At 37.9% G+C, this 16,440-nt stretch overlaps 3 protein-coding genes across 6 annotated transcripts; 1 reads left to right on the forward strand and 2 right to left on the reverse strand.

Annotated features, from left to right (window-relative positions):
* Positions 1-2,967: 2,967 nt before the first annotated feature.
* On the reverse strand, positions 2,968-4,547 carry LOC141002507 (glucose-6-phosphatase 2-like). Of its 4 annotated transcripts, none has more exons than XM_073473859.1 (5): positions 4,330-4,547; positions 4,141-4,250; positions 3,961-4,060; positions 3,743-3,864; positions 2,968-3,640 (listed from the first exon to the last, which is right to left on the reverse strand). In XM_073473859.1, exons 1-5 carry the CDS (start codon positions 4,545-4,547, stop codon positions 3,129-3,131), a joined length of 1,062 nt encoding a protein of 353 aa, XP_073329960.1. In that variant the 3' UTR covers positions 2,968-3,128. The 4 variants fall into 4 exon arrangements, with proteins under 4 accessions (XP_073329960.1, XP_073329962.1, XP_073329959.1 ...); XM_073473861.1 differs by having other exon boundaries at positions 3,743-3,849; positions 3,946-4,060; XM_073473858.1 differs by having other exon boundaries at positions 3,946-4,060.
* A 793-nt stretch (positions 4,548-5,340) lies between these two features.
* spc25 (SPC25 component of NDC80 kinetochore complex) lies at positions 5,341-10,422 on the forward strand. The gene is made up of 7 exons (XM_073473743.1): positions 5,341-5,430; positions 7,306-7,477; positions 7,700-7,765; positions 7,905-8,051; positions 8,167-8,292; positions 8,822-8,920; positions 9,677-10,422. The coding sequence occupies exons 2-7, from the start codon at positions 7,327-7,329 to the stop codon at positions 9,799-9,801; spliced, it is 714 nt and encodes a 237-aa protein (XP_073329844.1). The 5' UTR covers positions 5,341-5,430; positions 7,306-7,326; the 3' UTR covers positions 9,802-10,422.
* A 143-nt stretch (positions 10,423-10,565) lies between these two features.
* nostrin (nitric oxide synthase trafficking) lies at positions 10,566-16,362 on the reverse strand. Its single transcript, XM_073473744.1, has 16 exons — positions 16,279-16,362; positions 16,017-16,102; positions 15,831-15,914; positions 15,549-15,611; positions 15,365-15,446; positions 15,209-15,271; positions 13,962-14,060; positions 13,729-13,854; positions 13,271-13,369; positions 13,053-13,178; positions 12,283-12,391; positions 12,035-12,123; positions 11,791-11,916; positions 11,216-11,471; positions 11,030-11,122; positions 10,566-10,943 (listed from the first exon to the last, which is right to left on the reverse strand). Exons 1-16 carry the CDS (start codon positions 16,303-16,305, stop codon positions 10,807-10,809), a joined length of 1,665 nt encoding a protein of 554 aa, XP_073329845.1. The 5' UTR covers positions 16,306-16,362; the 3' UTR covers positions 10,566-10,806.
* Positions 16,363-16,440: the final 78 nt, after the last annotated feature.

Genomic DNA, 16,440 nt, shown 5'->3' on the forward strand with positions numbered 1-16,440 from the left:
GACACAGCGGAGTTTCTGTTGAACAGGTAATCCTTCGTCGTCTTTATTGTGGATGCTGTAACAAAGATAACTTTCATGCCGATGCTGGCTTATGACTGTGAAAGCTGCCGTTTTTGTCCGTGTTATTAGGCGGTGTCGAAACAATTTAGAGACGTTAGCCTCTATCTTAGCCTTGTAAGCTAACATTGCTATCATCTTTACAACAAATCAGCCTATTTATTTGCAAATATCTGCAAACAGCGCTGCGCTTGCTTTCACCCAAGTAAATTAAAACTAACAACAATTGCATTGTTTAATTCAATGTTCTGGTGTTGTAATTATCTACAAGGTTTTGCAACATGGCCCACCCATCAAAATAAATGCTTTTTTTCTCTTGTACATTGTAACGTCGTACTACGTACTGAACGGAAAAACCAAGGCAATAATTTCCTCATGTGATTGACATATAACACGCTGTAATTCAAGTCCTGGTATGGAATTTGTCGAACTAAATAAACGTCGATATCCAAAATCGAGATCACTGTGATTGTTTTCTGGCTTCAATTACGTCTATTAAATCTACTTCACTCGAAATGTACTATAATGGACAGATGAAGCCTGACCTTTAAATGATTTATTTTATGTGTACTTCAGATACTACTCTATAACCTCTGTGATTATGAACAAGTTTCTTCTCTTCTAGCCAAAGATATGGGGGGAAACATGTTATTTCAGACTGTCAACCTGTTTGCCAGAATTTGTATCCCCCCCTCAAAATGGACAGATGAAGCCTGACCATCAAATGATTTATTTGATGTGTACTTCAGATACTACTCTATAACCTCTGTGATTATGAACAAGTTTCCTCTCTTCTAGCCAAAGATATGGGGGGGATACAAATTCTGGCAGACAGGTTAACAGTCTGAAATAATATGTTTCCCCCCCTCAAAATGGACAGATGAAGCCTGAACTTTGAATGATTTATTTTATGTGTACTTCAGATACTACTCTATAACCTCTGTGATTATGAACAAGTTTATTCTCTTCTAGCCAAAGATATGGGGGGGAGACATATTATTTCAGACTGTCAACCTGTCTGCCAGAATTTGTATCCCCCCACTCAAAATGGACAGATGAAGCATGCTTTTTTCAAATCCTTCTCAGATCGTAGACCAGAGCTTTAATTGATTATGAGTTCTTTGGGTTTAAATACATCTGGTCAGGTTTTCATTGTTGGACTGCATGCGATGGGGCACCAGTGCGCAAAAAGAAATGCAGTTATAGTGTAACACTAGTTTCTATTAAATTTCTTCTATTTAACTTATACCTAAAGAATAACTACTCCATCTCATTAATAAAACACATGTTATCACGCATCATTTTCTCCACTGAAAGGGAACACTAAACATATTGAGCCACCACAGAGGCCATTTTATTGTGTTCAATTAACTTTTCTGTCCAGCAGTGAGTCTTTGCATTTATTTTAAGAAATTCCCAATAGTCAATGGTTCAGAATGTATTTAATTGTAAAACAAATACAATCAGTATTATTTTCACGTTTTCTTTTTGCAAAAAAAAAAAAAAAAAATGTTCATCATTGCTAGATAATTAAACAATGTTGTTATGCTTTAGTTTTTGGATATGGCCATCTCATGATTCCTAACCCTAACATCTTTAAAGCAGAACAGACAAGAATGTAAAATAACTATTTCCAAGGCAAAACTCACTGTTGTTTCATTATTTCAACAATAAAGTATGTAATTAAATTCGATTCCAGATTTCTGTGTGAAATATCTTTTTTTCTATTTCTTTCTAAGTTTTGTTTTCTAAATATTAAACTAAAGTTGGATTGTATAACGGGTAGGCTGCTGAGTGGTCCTTTGTCATTTGGCCCGCACCACCAAGGTGTAATAAAATACCCAGACACACAGATGCTTGTTCAAGCTTGATTTAGCAAGTAGCCTACGCACTTAGGACAGTTACATCATTTAGTGCCAGGCCTCAGGTGCCACTGGATGCTAAGCAACCACGGTCAAGATGTGGAAATGGGTTCTGCTGGGGAGTTTAACTAATCTGCCTAATCTAGTTACATCATAGACTCTGTTCTACCTCATTACATTTTGGTTGATTAATATCTGAATTTTCCTGAAAAAAAGGGCGACCCATGAGAGATTATGTAATTCACACAAAGCAGGATATACAGCACATACACACATCTGTGGTTTGTGCAGGGTTGCTGCAGGAGAGAAACCCTGAATGATTTAGTGGGTCCTGGAAAATGTAGGGACTTATGGAAAAATATATATCAGATCTGTTGTTGGAGCCAAAGATTGCGCGTTTAAAAACACATGAATTTGTAGGTTATTTTTCTATATTGCAGCTTGATCGAAATGAGTATAACTTATTTTTCCAGCTGAGTAGCAATTCAAAGTTTGATAAAATACTATTACAACATCTCTTAATTGAGTATTTTCTCAGTGAAATGCCAGGCTGATGGCAAAAAAAGAAGAGAAGGAGTGAACAGTGTTGTTCTCTCATCCTTTGATTCAAATCTAACATTTGTGTGGCACTTTATTGTGCACATTTCAAAATATGCTTGAGCAAGACACTGAATCGTGTGCTGTGCTCAGATTGTAAAGAAAATCAAAGTCGCTTTGGGGAAAAGTGTCTCCCAAATAAAATGAATGTATAATATAACATGGATAGCATCTCCACATAACTTTCCAAAGCTCTTTAATAAGAAAACAATGATTTTCAAATTGATACAAATCTCCAGTTTTATTTACAACAATCCCTCACATCATGTCATTAATGCGTCACATATATTCTCATACAGTGGGTTATACTGTACATGTAAAACAAACTAAACAAAGGAAAACTCAGGCTATACATCATACTCTGCTATGTTCATCACATAAAGTTCAAAAACATAAACACATATTTACTTCTAACCAATTCTAACCAAGTAATGTAATGTATTTCAGCGTTTATTGCAGTTTCAGTGCTTATGTGACAATAAGTGTGGATAACAGTTTGGCAGGTGGTATACATGTCTCCACTTGTCTGTGAATCTGACCCATTTGACATCCTTTAATGCAAAATAAAAAGAGTAACGTAATGTTACAAAAACTTAACAATTCCTCCATGTGCTAAGCTAGTTTCCGGTCCTCATCTCCGATCAGCAAATGTACACAGTAAGGAATAACAGCAACCACACCGAGAGGTACTGAAGCACTCTTACAAAACGATAAAATGTAGAACAGAACCTCAGTGTTCGTGGGCATTTTGATAAAGTCATACACTTGCAGAGATGTAAGAGTTGCTGTCACACACATGAGCTTGAATCTGGTTTTGTAGCCGTTCTTCCCCTTGCAGCTCTGAATGAACATCTGAGAGTTCACTGCCAGACCCAGACCAAACAGGGCTCCCAGGTTTCTCACCAGACCAGCAAAAGGTGTTGTGTCAAGATGGATCCAGTCTGGGTTAGCACACCACTTCTTGGCTTTAGTTACTGACCACAATGGATCGAGCTCTGTCGATTTGAGGATCAGATAAAAGCAGACGGCAAAGGAGAAAAGAAAAACATTGATCTGGAGGTACACTTTCAAGCTTGCATTGTAGATTGAGGGGATGTAATTAAACGCCTCCGCAACCAGCATACCTACACATTGTAGACAAAAAAAGAATGATTGATTACAACATACACAACTATTGTATGTTACAAAGCAGCTCTGGATATTTGTGATAGCATGATGAAACTCACCAGCTAGAAGACCAAGGATAACCTGATGTGGGAAATGTGTTGCGATAAAAACCCTGGAGATGCAGACACTTATCTGAACGACCCAAAAAGCCATCCAAAGACAAGACCTCAGAAGACGAAACCTGCAATATTGTGAATATTTAGACACAACCAGTGATGAAGAAGCCAGCAATGTAATGGTGCGATACAAAACAACCGCCCACCTTTGAAAACTTTGCAGAGAAGTGACAGTGGAGGAAGGCCTGGTGAAGTTGAGAGCAGAGGTGATCATCACATACCACACACACGATGAGCCCATGGCATGACCGGATGGACTTCCTGCATAAAGAAACATCAAAGAAAGTGTTTGATAGTGCTAGATAGTGCCACTTTTAATTGGCTAAAATATACATGCTAACCTGGCCCTGTTTCACATGTGATGTGGAATTGCTCCAAGTGTGGGAATGAATCGTTGTGGTAGAACGAAGTTTCTTGCACCCACCAGTAAGGTCGGTGGCCAAACAGAATCCTGAAAAACAAGTATCACATTAAAGTCTACAAACACACAAAATTCTCTACAAAAATTATGTATCACAGAGCTGATTTACCATTTGAAAACAAGATTTAGCCAGTCTCCAATAACAGCCACCCATATCATCTTGATGCCCACATTATGACTAAGATGGAACCAGAGGGGGAAATAAACAGAGAAAATATTACGAGGGTCTCCCACAGTTGACATGAAGTTGAGGAAGTTGTGGTATTCCCTGTAGTTGTTCTGGATGTGCTGTATAACCAGCACCCCTCTGCTATAGACAAAATCCATCCTTTCTGTGTGCCCGAGTCCAACAGCTGCTTCTTCAGCACCAGTCGAAACACCATGAACCCCTTCCCCACCTAAGATAGCTTTATATCTCAACCTGGCATCATAAATCATTAAACAGAGCCATGGCAACAACTGCATGCTCTCCAGATTGGACCCACATGGAATAAAATGATGTGTTCCCAAGTCGTGAGAGCTCAGCATTTTAAGAGATGTTACTAAAACTGTTTACCCCCTGACTGTGTAGCCATCAGATGTTTTACAGATCATTGCTTTTACTGTTGTTACATATTAGCCATTGTACACACTGAAAGAGACTGTGAACCTCGTAACCCCCTGGATCCATTCAGCCTCATTAATATAACACCGTCCCATCTGGCATACACAGTCGACCTATCATCACCATGTTTTCTTCTCCTTTTAAAAACAAAGTCATATTTTTAAGAGCACTTTCATATTTTTTAAAAAAGGAAATATTACCATTATTAAAACAATATTTTGAACTTGATGTTGAGTAGTTTAGGCCCACTTGAACCGCCTCAGATTCACCACAAGGTGGTACAAAATCGCAACAAAGACATGCAAGCTGAAGGCAGCGTCAGTCTTGGATGCATTTTAATGTTAAGCAGGAAATAACATAATAAAAAATAGTAGTCGCATTTACTATTCAAGTAATGGTGAAGAAAACAGTCCCTCTGAGTTGTTAAAATCCTTATTTACATAAGCTGACTTGAAAGCGGAAGAAAAATAAAGAAAACGTCACTTCCGGTGTTCAGTCCCCGCCCCCTGCCGTGCAGACCGCGGATTTTTGAAAATAACGACAGGATCAGGAGCAAGGCGGAGGTTAAATCAAACATACTTTATCGACGGCCGCACATAAAAACGCGTGAGTATTGCCTTGAAATTTAAACGATACAGCTCACTTAATCAACTTGCAAAGGAGTCAGTTGGTTTCATTTTCTAGCGTAAGTAACGCGAGTTGTGGCCAAGCTACGGTTAGCTAGCCGCTAATGTTTGCTAGCTAATGTTAGCGTTAGCATGGATGATGTTGTCAAACTGTCAAACATTACATTACTCAGTAATGTTAAACATTACTCAGTGGTGAGGCCACATAAAGCTTGGATAGGGAGATTTGTGCACTGTAACCACGTTTTAACTGGCGCTACTTAACCCAAACAGGACTCATTGTTTTCTAAGTTAACGCTAACAAGCTTGTCATGGAAGTTGAGGCTGTTGATGTTTTATGAAAGTTTGATAAAGTTTAATTTCTTGATTATTTTCCGAGCTGTCATCCATATCACGCAGTCTTCATTAGCTGGATGTTTGCTCGGGTGTCAAGCAGCTGGATATGTTGCCATTGCTGTTATGATGTCATCCATAGCCATTTTATTACTTTTTGGCTTCTTCACCTTGAACACAACAATCTCATCTAAAGGTCCACTTACTGTCATTTCCTGAAGCTTTCATTTGTATTATACAGTCTCATTACTGTATGCACAAGTGAGAATGGTCTATTATGTTATGGAAAGCCTCTTTTTTTTGTTTTAATTCACTTTCTTGGTAATTTATATATATTTATACAGCCATACAGGTTTGCTGTGCATATATGTTAGGGAATTTAACAATTATAAATCACCACAAGCATTGTGTTCTGTAAGAACAATGGTTTTATTGGGGCGAGACCAATATGTCCGTTGGCCGATAACGGCATATATGTTGGCTGATATGAAAACTAGAGCCCCACTGATACTCAATTTTTGGGGCTGATGCTGTTACCAATATTGATACATTGGCCAATATACACACATTATTTGCAATGGGCCTTTAAATGTGGTTTTCAAAGATTTGTGTCAAAGATACGAAAGCCAGGATATTTTACAGATTGACAATAAACTTAATCGTCTAAAATGACATCAGTGCACTAGAATAGTAAATGTCACTGGTCATTGAATACATATACATTTTTTCCTAACATCTTTTCCTGCATTATAATCTCTAAAAAAAAAATTGAAAAATGGGGGCACATCTGGTAACACACTCCAATATTGATATATCTGATAATATATCGGACAACTGATGTATTGGTCAGGCTCTAATGAAAACTTTGTTTTTACAGATCATATTGCAGAAAAAGATGCTCGGGGTGATTCAGCATTGTGAAATTCACAGCGAAGTTTGTTGTTTCAGTACACTGATGCCTTTTATTGTTAGTTATGTTAAATATTATTAAGTTTATTGTTAAACTGTAAAATGTTCTGCCTCCATTACATATGTATCTTTGTGTTTGAAAACCACATTTGAGGGATAATTGCGAAAAAAAAATGTATGTTTATCTATATATTCTATGTGTATGCTGTATATTTTAAACGAAGATCGGCTGAACAACCAATGTTATTTTTACTCACTTGTATCTGCATTGGCCCCAAAAATCCAAATCAAAAACCCATTTAACAATGGGTGTGTGCAAGGTGCCCTCGTCTTAATATAACAGTAGTTTTTTACAGTAAGTGGGCTGCATCTCATCAGATTTGTGAAACACTGGCTCCTCTGTATTTGTTTCTCAGCTTCAACCTGCACTTTCTTATCATCCCAGAGGAAATTTTGTTTGCAGCCAGACATTAAACACATACATCACAGAAAAAGAATGCGCTGGTGACATAAAATAGTAGGAAATATATTTTTACAAAGTGCTATGGGAGGTGAGATTGAAATTGTTATTTTATCATGATTAGCATTGTCCTGTCTGGTGTTGTTCTTACAGATTGTCTGACATCCGAACATCATGACGTCCATTACTGATCCAAACATGAGTGACAGGTTCACTAATGCAATGGAGGAGATCCACAACAAACAGCTGAAGACATATGGGGAGATCATTGACACGACCACAGAGCTGTGCCAGTCCCACAGACACGTTGTGAAGTCGGCACTAGGTATGATTGAGATATTGTCTGTTGTTTATTGGGCTCCCCCTTTATTGTTGTTTTGGCAGTAACTACTCTCCCTGGGGTCCATATTAAAATAGTCAACAGTGTTTGCACTTACACTTCATACAGTAAACAATACATTTACAGCGTTAACACTGCATTAAAAATACATCACAAATCCCACAGCATTAATGAGAGTGGATGTTGTTTTTTTCCCTTTTGGTGCAGATACTTGTCTAAAGAAATGTAAGGATGACGACATGCTGTTTGAGACGATACAAACATTCAAAAAAGGTGAGTTTTATGCATTAGACCACAAAGCATTGCATCTGTGCCTTATGTGTGTGTGCCACATACTCAGGTGTGGCACACACACGAAAGGCTCAGTATATACTGTATTTTTTTTAACCTGAATGTAATATTTGTCCCCCAGACCTTGAACAAATAAATACATCATTGAAAGAGAAACGGCACGCCATCTCTGGAATGGTGTCTGAGATTCAGCAGAAGGAGTTGCAGAAAGACGACATCATCCAGAAGATAGAGAAACTCAGAGAAGAGCAAGCCAAGAGAAAAGATTGTAAGTTGATATTTGAAAATAAAATGAATGGTTTAAATGACTTTTCTTAATTTGTGACTGTAGCATATTGAGTAATTGACCTCTGCACGTGTTTCTTTTCTTGCTCTCCTTTCAGTAATTGAATCTCAAAATAAAGCAAACAAAGACAGACTGAGGAATCTTGGGAAAGCCCGATTAGTCTTTCAGGATCATTTGGGGATGGAGATCCGAACAATCCTTGGCAAAACACAATTGGTTAAAGGTGGGCCAAACATATTCATGTACATTCCATATTCAGTATTTTTCTCGAGCCCTGGTTCTATTATACATCACTGTTTTCATACATTAATAGCAATTGCTATGAAGATTTTGTGATTTTCAGTTTTGTACAGCTCAGAGGATCTTCTCTTTGGGTGTTCCTCTTGCGTGAAGATTATTGACTCTCAATCTAGTGAGAAGTATGCTTGTATCCTGATAGGATTGCTTGAAATACCTCTCTCAAAACACAACCACAGGTGTAGAAGTAACAGTTTAGTCCTATGGTGTACACCCACTTATAACCCTAAAACCAACAAAGAAATAAGTGCTCGAGAATATCAGGCACGGGAGAGAAGGTTTTACCAGACTGGGGATGAAATGGGAAAAAATAGCACGTCACAAACACAGCCACATCTTTGAGAAACGCGTAACAGTATTTGTAGCTTGTCTCAAATAAAGTACTGACTCTCTCTTTAGTTGAAGTAAATACAACTTCAGAATTTACAGTGTGTTTTGTTGTTGTCCTTGTAAAGGTGAAAAGCTGCAGTTTGTTTTCCGGAATATCAACCCTTCAGATCAGGACAGCGCCTACGTTGTCACAATGGGGATTAAAGAAGATGGAGCATACCAGAGTAAGTTAAACACATTTACTGTATATCAGAAAACTGTATTGTAATAGCAAAATTATTGTGCTTTTTAATGCACTAGAACTCACTAATATACATTTTTCCCCTTCATTCTATATTTTTGTTACCATCACAAAACACCAAAAACAACAATCCTACTACAAAGTATTGCATGTGTTGCATATAGCTTATTCCTTTGTGCTGAAAACTGCATCATCCTGCTGCCACTCGAGCAGCACAAAATGTGTGTTAATCCACAACTGAAAACAGTCCCCACCAAATGCCGAATTTATTCCTGTTTGAACAACGCTTGCTCAAAACAAAAGTGCCCAGGTGTTTTGGAAAATTATTCAGCTGTATATTTAAAAGTAAAACTACCTATGACAATTTTTTAAACACTGATGTTTTCAGTAGGATTTAATGGCCATAGCGATGAGTGCTGCAGGGGCAGTGACGTCAAAAGTTATTGAGAGACAGACTAAAGGCCCACACCAAACACACATCAAAGAACTAGCGGAGACAAAGGCTAACTATTGTGTTGCCTCCTGTCGCCTGTGTCTCAGCAAGACAGTTGCACGTGAACACACTGCAAAGACTGATGAGAAAGTAGCTTGTACACTCTGCGCCTGCATAAGAGGAACCGTTGTTATGATGAAGCACTTGGATTTATTGACACTAATAAAAATAATTACAAACACCAGCCTTATCCTGCAGCTACCACTGTAAATGGCTTTTTTTAATACAAAACTTTATTTTGTACAGTTGTATCAAGTGACCCCGCGCTTGAGTGTTTGCCAGTGTTGGAGCGCCAGCTTCAGGAGACCAATAACTTACCAGCATTCCTGGCAAACGTCAGGAAGGAATTCATCTCTCAGGCACGCCGCTAAGATTGGAGGGAACCGTACAGTAAAGTTCTTCCTGTAATATGGACTGATGTCAGGAAGGAGCATAGCCTGCCTCGTCAAGACTTTACTACATATATTCTGCTGTTAATTGTATGTAAGTGTTGTGTGTCTTTATTTCTGAGAATGATCTTTTTGCAGTTTACTTTGTATTTGGTATTATGAGAACAGTTGTTCTAGTGGAAATGGTGACAGCTCCTCATTGAAATTTGTGTCTCACTTATTCCTGAAAAATGCACGTGTTAACTGTAGATGTTGCACTTAAACAAAAGTAAAACAAATAAAATTAAGGCTGCAACCAGGATTATTTTATTATTGATTAATCTGCAGATAATTTTCACAATTAATCGATTAATGATTTAGTCAAGAAAATGTGTTAGAAAAATGCTCATCATAACCTCCCAGGGACCACAGAGACGTCTTCAACTTTCTCTTTTTGTCAAACTAACAGACCCTGTTTTTTTTCCCTAAATGACACGGAAAGGGAGAAAATCCTTACATTTAAGAAGCTGGAACTAGCAAATATTTGACATTTATGGTTGAACTGTTGCAGCTCGAAATTTTGTAAAATAAAATAATTTAGAGACAATGTAAATAGTTTTCATTTATTGTATTGTGTCGTTACTCAGTTTTATTTTACTCATTTTAATCAAAGTTATTGATATTAATCCAATAAAATACATGTTTATTTCAGTGCTTGTTCTTCTGTACACAAAGTGGCTTAAATAATGAAAGAAAAAATAATTTGGGTACAACATTTACATACAGCATGAACTTTAACAATATGACTTCTATAACTCTTGGGAGAACAGTGACAAAAATCCCTGATCCTGTCTGGCAGCAGAGACACGCGTCTTATTTAAATATTTTTCATTAACCATTTTAAAGCAGTGAATATGTCAGTCAGTTCAGACACAGCTGTTGCCATTATTTTTTTTAATTTAATCTGATACAGGGTGGGTTTTGTATTTTTTGCTGTTCATGACTCATTCAGGCATCAGATGATTTGACTGTGCTTAACACAGGCAGCTCCTCAACATAGGTCGATGGGAAATGGCCTGTCTTCCCGTTAAGTTCTCCAAACCACCATCCATTCTCTTCCTTTGTGTAAATGTCTAGAAGATCTCCTGTGAAAACACAAATAATTTTTATTAGATATAGTTAATAAAACCTCTACTGTTTTTAGATTGTCTGCAGCTGAGTTGCCACTCACCTTCTTTTAAAGTCAGTTCATCGTCCTGCTCAGATGTGAAGTTGTACAGGGCTTTGCATTGTCCTATACTGCTCGACTCTGGTGTGACTTCACCTGTTCGATGTTGATGTTTTTCATTGCTTTAATTTCACTTTTTACATGTTTAACGCAACAATTACAAATAAATCTGTGTGTTGACATATTTACCTTGTTCTTTGTCATCATCAGTGTGAGGCAGGGCTCCGTTAACAGTACTGCCACACTCTGCAGACACAGTTTCATGCATTGTAGCTGTGGGAGTGACTGAGTCAGTGGCGCCTGGTGAAGCCTCTGCAGACTGTTGGGTCACAAACTGAGCCGGCCCTTTGTAAATTATGGAAGCTCTCAGTGACTGTCGGGATCTGAAAGGGGTCCTTCTGAGTTTGACTGGACGAGTCAGTTGAACAACACTGTGCTCACAGTCCTTAGACGGAAAAATAGACTATTATGTTTTCTCTAAGTGATTTGTCTTTGGAAATGTAATACATTGTAGAAATAAGACAGCTGATTTTGATGTGAATAGGGTTTAGGCTTAGGGATATTCTACTTCTTTCACCATCTGTCCAGTATAACCAGTCCAGTATCCCACTCTGGTTCGGGTCTGCTTTTAATGTATTCTTGAGACTTCTGTCACATAATGAGGAATACATTTACTCTTTCTAAACTACCACTACCTCAGAACAAACCTTTTTTTTCCCCCAGGACATACCTCATACCTCTGAAGACAATCCATGCAGTCTTACCTTATCTTTCCATTTCACAATGCTGTCTTTAAATCGGTGAAAGGACTTTTCTGTCCCCTCTAAATCAGACAGCGACACAGAGAGTTTGTAGTGCGTGGCCTCGAGGAGATCCAGTTTTAGAGTAATCTACAGGCAACAAGATGACATTAGTGAACACTGCAGCAAATCTGATATATAATCAATTAAAGTAAACATCCATCCGTACACACCACCATTCGTCAGTCCACTCTCCACACACTGTTACCTCATCTAGCTGCTGTTCTGTTTCCTCAAGGTTCTTTTGGTTGGAAAAAGATGGATTTTCAGCGTACGTTTTCATCAGCTTTTCAACTCCTGCAGCCAGAATGTCGATTTAGAAACAAATGAATGACCTTATGTAATAATAACCGTCATGAATCACTGAGTTATACTGAAAGACACATTTTTCCGGCTCCATCAGATTATATTGTGTAATTCTAATGCATTATTCCATGGATAATGTACTGAACTCGCCTTCCTGGTCTTTCTTTGTTTTTGTAATGGTGTCATCCAGACGCTGGAGTTTGAGTTTGATGGCCTCTTTTCTTCGGTCTTTGTCCATTAGTGATTTGCTGTCCTCCTCCTGATGCATTCAGAGTACAGATAACATGGATTTATCCCATCAGTATCCGTGGTGGTTAAAATACACCATTGATGCTATATATGCCAAAGCTGCAGGCGCTTTTGTTCTGTGTGTTTGAATTAATTTGAATTCAAAGCAGGTTCCTGGAAATATCACAAACAAGCTATTGTCACTATTGCTCTGCATATTCATTTACAGTATATAACATTAAAGGAAAAGTTCACCCAAAAACGAAAATTCAGTCATTATCTACCTACTCCTGTGCTGATGTGACGTCTCATGGACTACGTTTCTTCACCTGACAATAATAATTGACAATGAGAGAATTTTAATTTGTGGGTGAACTTATCCTTTAAATCATGGATATTCTATTGACTTTATTGTCATATTTTCATATGAGACCTGAGTCCAACCAACCTGACAGCTACATAATTTAAAGTTTAAAACGCCAACAAGATGTAAAAAAACCAGTACATTTACATCAGAGCACACTCAAAATGAGAACTTCATCTCTTTAAATGTGGCTCACATTAAAAAGACACCCCCCACAGAGATGACTGCGTATGTCTTTGAAGGGAGTGAGTCACTGAACGAGTCTATGGCCTGCAGACAAGCTTCTTTCCACAGTCTCAGAGCAAAAAAGAAAAAAAAATAGACTTACAAAGTAATCAGCCATCAGAAACTCTGCTACGTTATCATCAGCTGTGATGCCGTTTTCTTCAACCAGGACTTGTATGTCTTTATCCATGTCCACCCTCTGAACTGCCTGTTCTATCTGTCGTTGGCCCTGCAAGTGGAAAAAGTGTATGTACGAGTTATAATATCCATCGAGGGATTTAAAGGATACTCATGAGAAGGACGCAGGTCAGGATGCCTCACATGTTTGAGGGTCTGCCCGAAGCTGGACATTTGGAGGTTGTATCTGTTCAAAATGTTGCACAGAACTTCAATACGCTGTTTCTCCAGCTCCTGTGTGATCTGAAAAAGCAGAAAGAGGCGCTGTGATACTATTGGAAATAAATGTAGGCATTCATTATTTTTATAGAATGTGACATTTTACTTTCCCAATTAATTTTTCATTTTATTTATTAATTCTTGAAGTTATTGATTTACACATTTATTTCTGTTTTTTTTCCCCCCTATTTATTTACACAAACGTATTAATTTCTGCGTTTTGTTTTAGAACATTTTTTAAAATACATTGTGGGTAGTTGAGTGGTACTGCTGTGGCACATTTTCTGCAACCAAACGTTTGCTGGTTCAACTCTTATCATACATGAGGTGTCCTTGAGCAAGACACTAAGGAGAGGAAGAGGTATGAAAGATTTTCTCCACACCTGGTAGCAGTTTTTCAGCGTGTTTTCCAACTTGAGTCTCATCTGATGACCCTCCATGTTGATTTTAAAGTACTCCTCATCCACCCGCGTCTGCATCTCTGCTGACTTGGTCAGCCTGTTCAACATCTGTAGTAAAGAACATCAACAAAAATCTTAAGCAGTCTTTGGCAACTTTTCCAGCTTGTATTAACCCCCAAATAAAACATGTATTTGATGTGAAAAGTAGTTGATACCTTTTGTTTTTCTTTTTCTGTGGAAATGTGCTTGTTGCTCTCAACAAAGTTGAACAACGCCTCATGCTCTCGTGTTAGTCCACCCAATTTCTTCTTTGTCTGTTTTAGAAGAGGAAACACAAAAATCAGCATAAAATCATAACTGATAATATGTAATGTATATTTTTTTCAAAGTCATACACTATGAAGTTCTTAGCCCGCTTACAAGACATTACCAACATGAGAAGGAGCAATAATATAATAATATATTCAGACTGAAAGAACAAATAGAGTATATCTCCACACATGTCAAACCAAATACGAGCACGATCCTGCGGGCCCATCTGAAGCACAGACTACATTGCATTTAACACACAAACTGAGCTAAATGAAACCCTTGTTCTGTTTTTCTGTAAGGGAGGGTACATTTCATAAGCCTGATGGTTCCTTGACCTCTCCTGACACGTCTCTTATCTGTTTGTGGTCTGGATTTTATGTAATCGTATGTGTGTGCAAATAAAACAAAACTAAATGAAATTAAACACCTTATAATACTGTGTAAAAGTTCCTGTAAACCTTATGATATTTGCTGTTTTGTAACTGCAGCCAAAAGTTTTCTTTTGTGAAATTGTAAAATTCAAACATCACAGTTGTTCATGGCAATCTACCCACTGAACCAGTGAACTTTATAGTCTCCATAATAAGCAAAGGGGTGTGGTTATAGCTACTTGTGATAACTTCTCAACAATTCCAAGATGTTTAAAAGACTTTTAAACCTCCACCTTATAAAATGGACAGACTGATCACACACTGCTATAATCCTTAACTCATCAAAATGCATACAAGCTTATAGCCACTCAATAATGCATTATGCATGCGTTGTAATGCATTATGCTAGTATCTTTAATACATTATAATGTATATATTGTAAGGGCTTCCCTATAAAGTTAACCATAACATTCAAAGCCGCAAAGATATTATTATGATCTATGGATCAGTATGATCATAGTAATTGTTCCTACAACAGGTCGCTATAGTGGATTAATATCTCTGAAATATTGGAGCGTACATGTTCCTATATTATTTATGTGAACCAATCGACAATCTGTGTGTAAACGTGTAATATAAGTGCACAAATTCCACAAATATAAAAAAAGTAAACATCAAATTCATTTACAAACAAATAAAAAAGGCATTTATCTGATAAGATAAATATCTTTATCTTATCATATGTTTGTTTTTTTCCTCTTTAGAAGAAGATTATTTACCTTGAGTTGCTCACTCCAGTTAACAGTAACAAGTTTTCCAGTTCTTTCGATGGCACTGTCAAGCTGTTGAAGGAAAGGTGAGAAAAAGGTGAGACACATTATGACTGGCAGCTAGAACAGATATACTGAAACACGGTTGAAAAATCTATTTCATACAGGCCTCCTCCTCTTAGTATGTTCGTCTAAGACTTGTCGGATTTCCAGAATTGCTTCTTGCTGAAATGCGTTTCCTAATGATCTGAAATTAGAACAAAACACCATATTTAACTCCTAATCTCTCTCACATTTCTTTACTCTGTGGACAGGCACAGTTTTGAAGTGAACTCAGGTTGAAAACTACCTGTGGGCGTCTGCTCTTGAGTACATCTCATCTGACACATGACACCAGGCGCTGTAGGTGGAACTGAGTGGGGAGCCGGCATGAAAAGGTTAGAGCTGTGGGCTAATTGGCCCGGCACCTGCCTATGTTTTGATCACATCTTACTTGCTATGTGTGTGCTATTTCCCTTGGTACCATTATTTCTGTACACCACTTGGCAGTTAGTCCCCAGGAAGAGGTCATGTTGAACACAAAGCAGACAAAAGACAGAGCCAATTAAATATTCAGCAGTGTGTCTCTTACTTGCCCGACATTCCTTTAGAGGCCCTGATGAGTTTGCCAGCAAGTTTTTGTAGTCCTTTAGCATAATTTAGCTCCAGCTCAGCCCTAAAACAGGAGAGGGTTGCAGCAAGAGGCAATAACTGAGTCAAACAATAACTCCTGTGTCATTAAAGTTTAGTCTGAACGCCGCAACTGTGTTGAACCTACCTTTGCTGAAAAACAGTCATAAGTTCTTTGCAGAAGTACTCCCCATTTTTTGAAAGTCGTTTAACATTTTGATAGAGTTTGTTATACTGAAAGGCAGAGAATAAGGCTCCATGAGACGTTTACATTGGAGCCGTAAAAGCCTGAGTTCAAACCGATACAAAGCTAGCTTTGATAGCAACTATAACAATAAAATTCATATTAAAGTATCATTTGCTTCTCCAGGAAGGAAACGCTGAACTGGATTTTTGTAAGAAATACTCACAGAGCAGGTGCTCGTAGGATCCCTCATCTTAAGACTGTGGCTGTTTGTTGACTTTGGACCTTGAACTTTGACCACCCTCCTCCCAAAGTCACTCATGCGGAAATCACCTGAGCTTTTGGCAGTGCACTATACAAAGGAAAATTCCAGAGAGAGTGAAAAAAA

The sequence above is a fragment of the Pagrus major genome, chromosome 9, assembly GCF_040436345.1.
Source record: "Pagrus major chromosome 9, Pma_NU_1.0".
NCBI lineage: Eukaryota > Metazoa > Chordata > Actinopteri > Spariformes > Sparidae > Pagrus > Pagrus major.

Excerpts from the sequence above, each read along its gene's own strand:
- spc25 (XM_073473743.1), top strand. The coding sequence starts at position 7,327 with ATGACGTCCATTACTGATCCAAACATGAGTGACAGGTTCACTAATGCA. Across the intron at positions 7,766-7,904 it reads GATACAAACATTCAAAAAAG|ACCTTGAACAAATAAATACA; the intron begins GTGAGTTTTATG and ends TTTGTCCCCCAG. Across the intron at positions 8,052-8,166 it reads GCAAGCCAAGAGAAAAGATT|TAATTGAATCTCAAAATAAA; the intron begins GTAAGTTGATAT and ends CTCTCCTTTCAG.
- LOC141002507 (XM_073473857.1), bottom strand. The coding sequence starts at position 4,547 with ATGGATTTTGTCTATAGCAGAGGGGTGCTGGTTATACAGCACATCCAG. Across the intron at positions 4,251-4,329 it reads CTAAATCTTGTTTTCAAATG|GATTCTGTTTGGCCACCGAC; the intron begins GTAAATCAGCTC and ends CTTGTTTTTCAG. Across the intron at positions 4,061-4,140 it reads CACATGTGAAACAGGGCCAG|GAAGTCCATCCGGTCATGCC; the intron begins GTTAGCATGTAT and ends TTCTTTATGCAG.
- nostrin (XM_073473744.1), bottom strand. The coding sequence starts at position 16,305 with ATGAGGGATCCTACGAGCACCTGCTCT. Across the intron at positions 15,915-16,016 it reads ATGACTGTTTTTCAGCAAAG|GGCTGAGCTGGAGCTAAATT; the intron begins GTAGGTTCAACA and ends CTCCTGTTTTAG. Across the intron at positions 12,392-13,052 it reads TTCTGATGGCTGATTACTTT|GAGGAGGACAGCAAATCACT; the intron begins GTAAGTCTATTT and ends TGAATGCATCAG.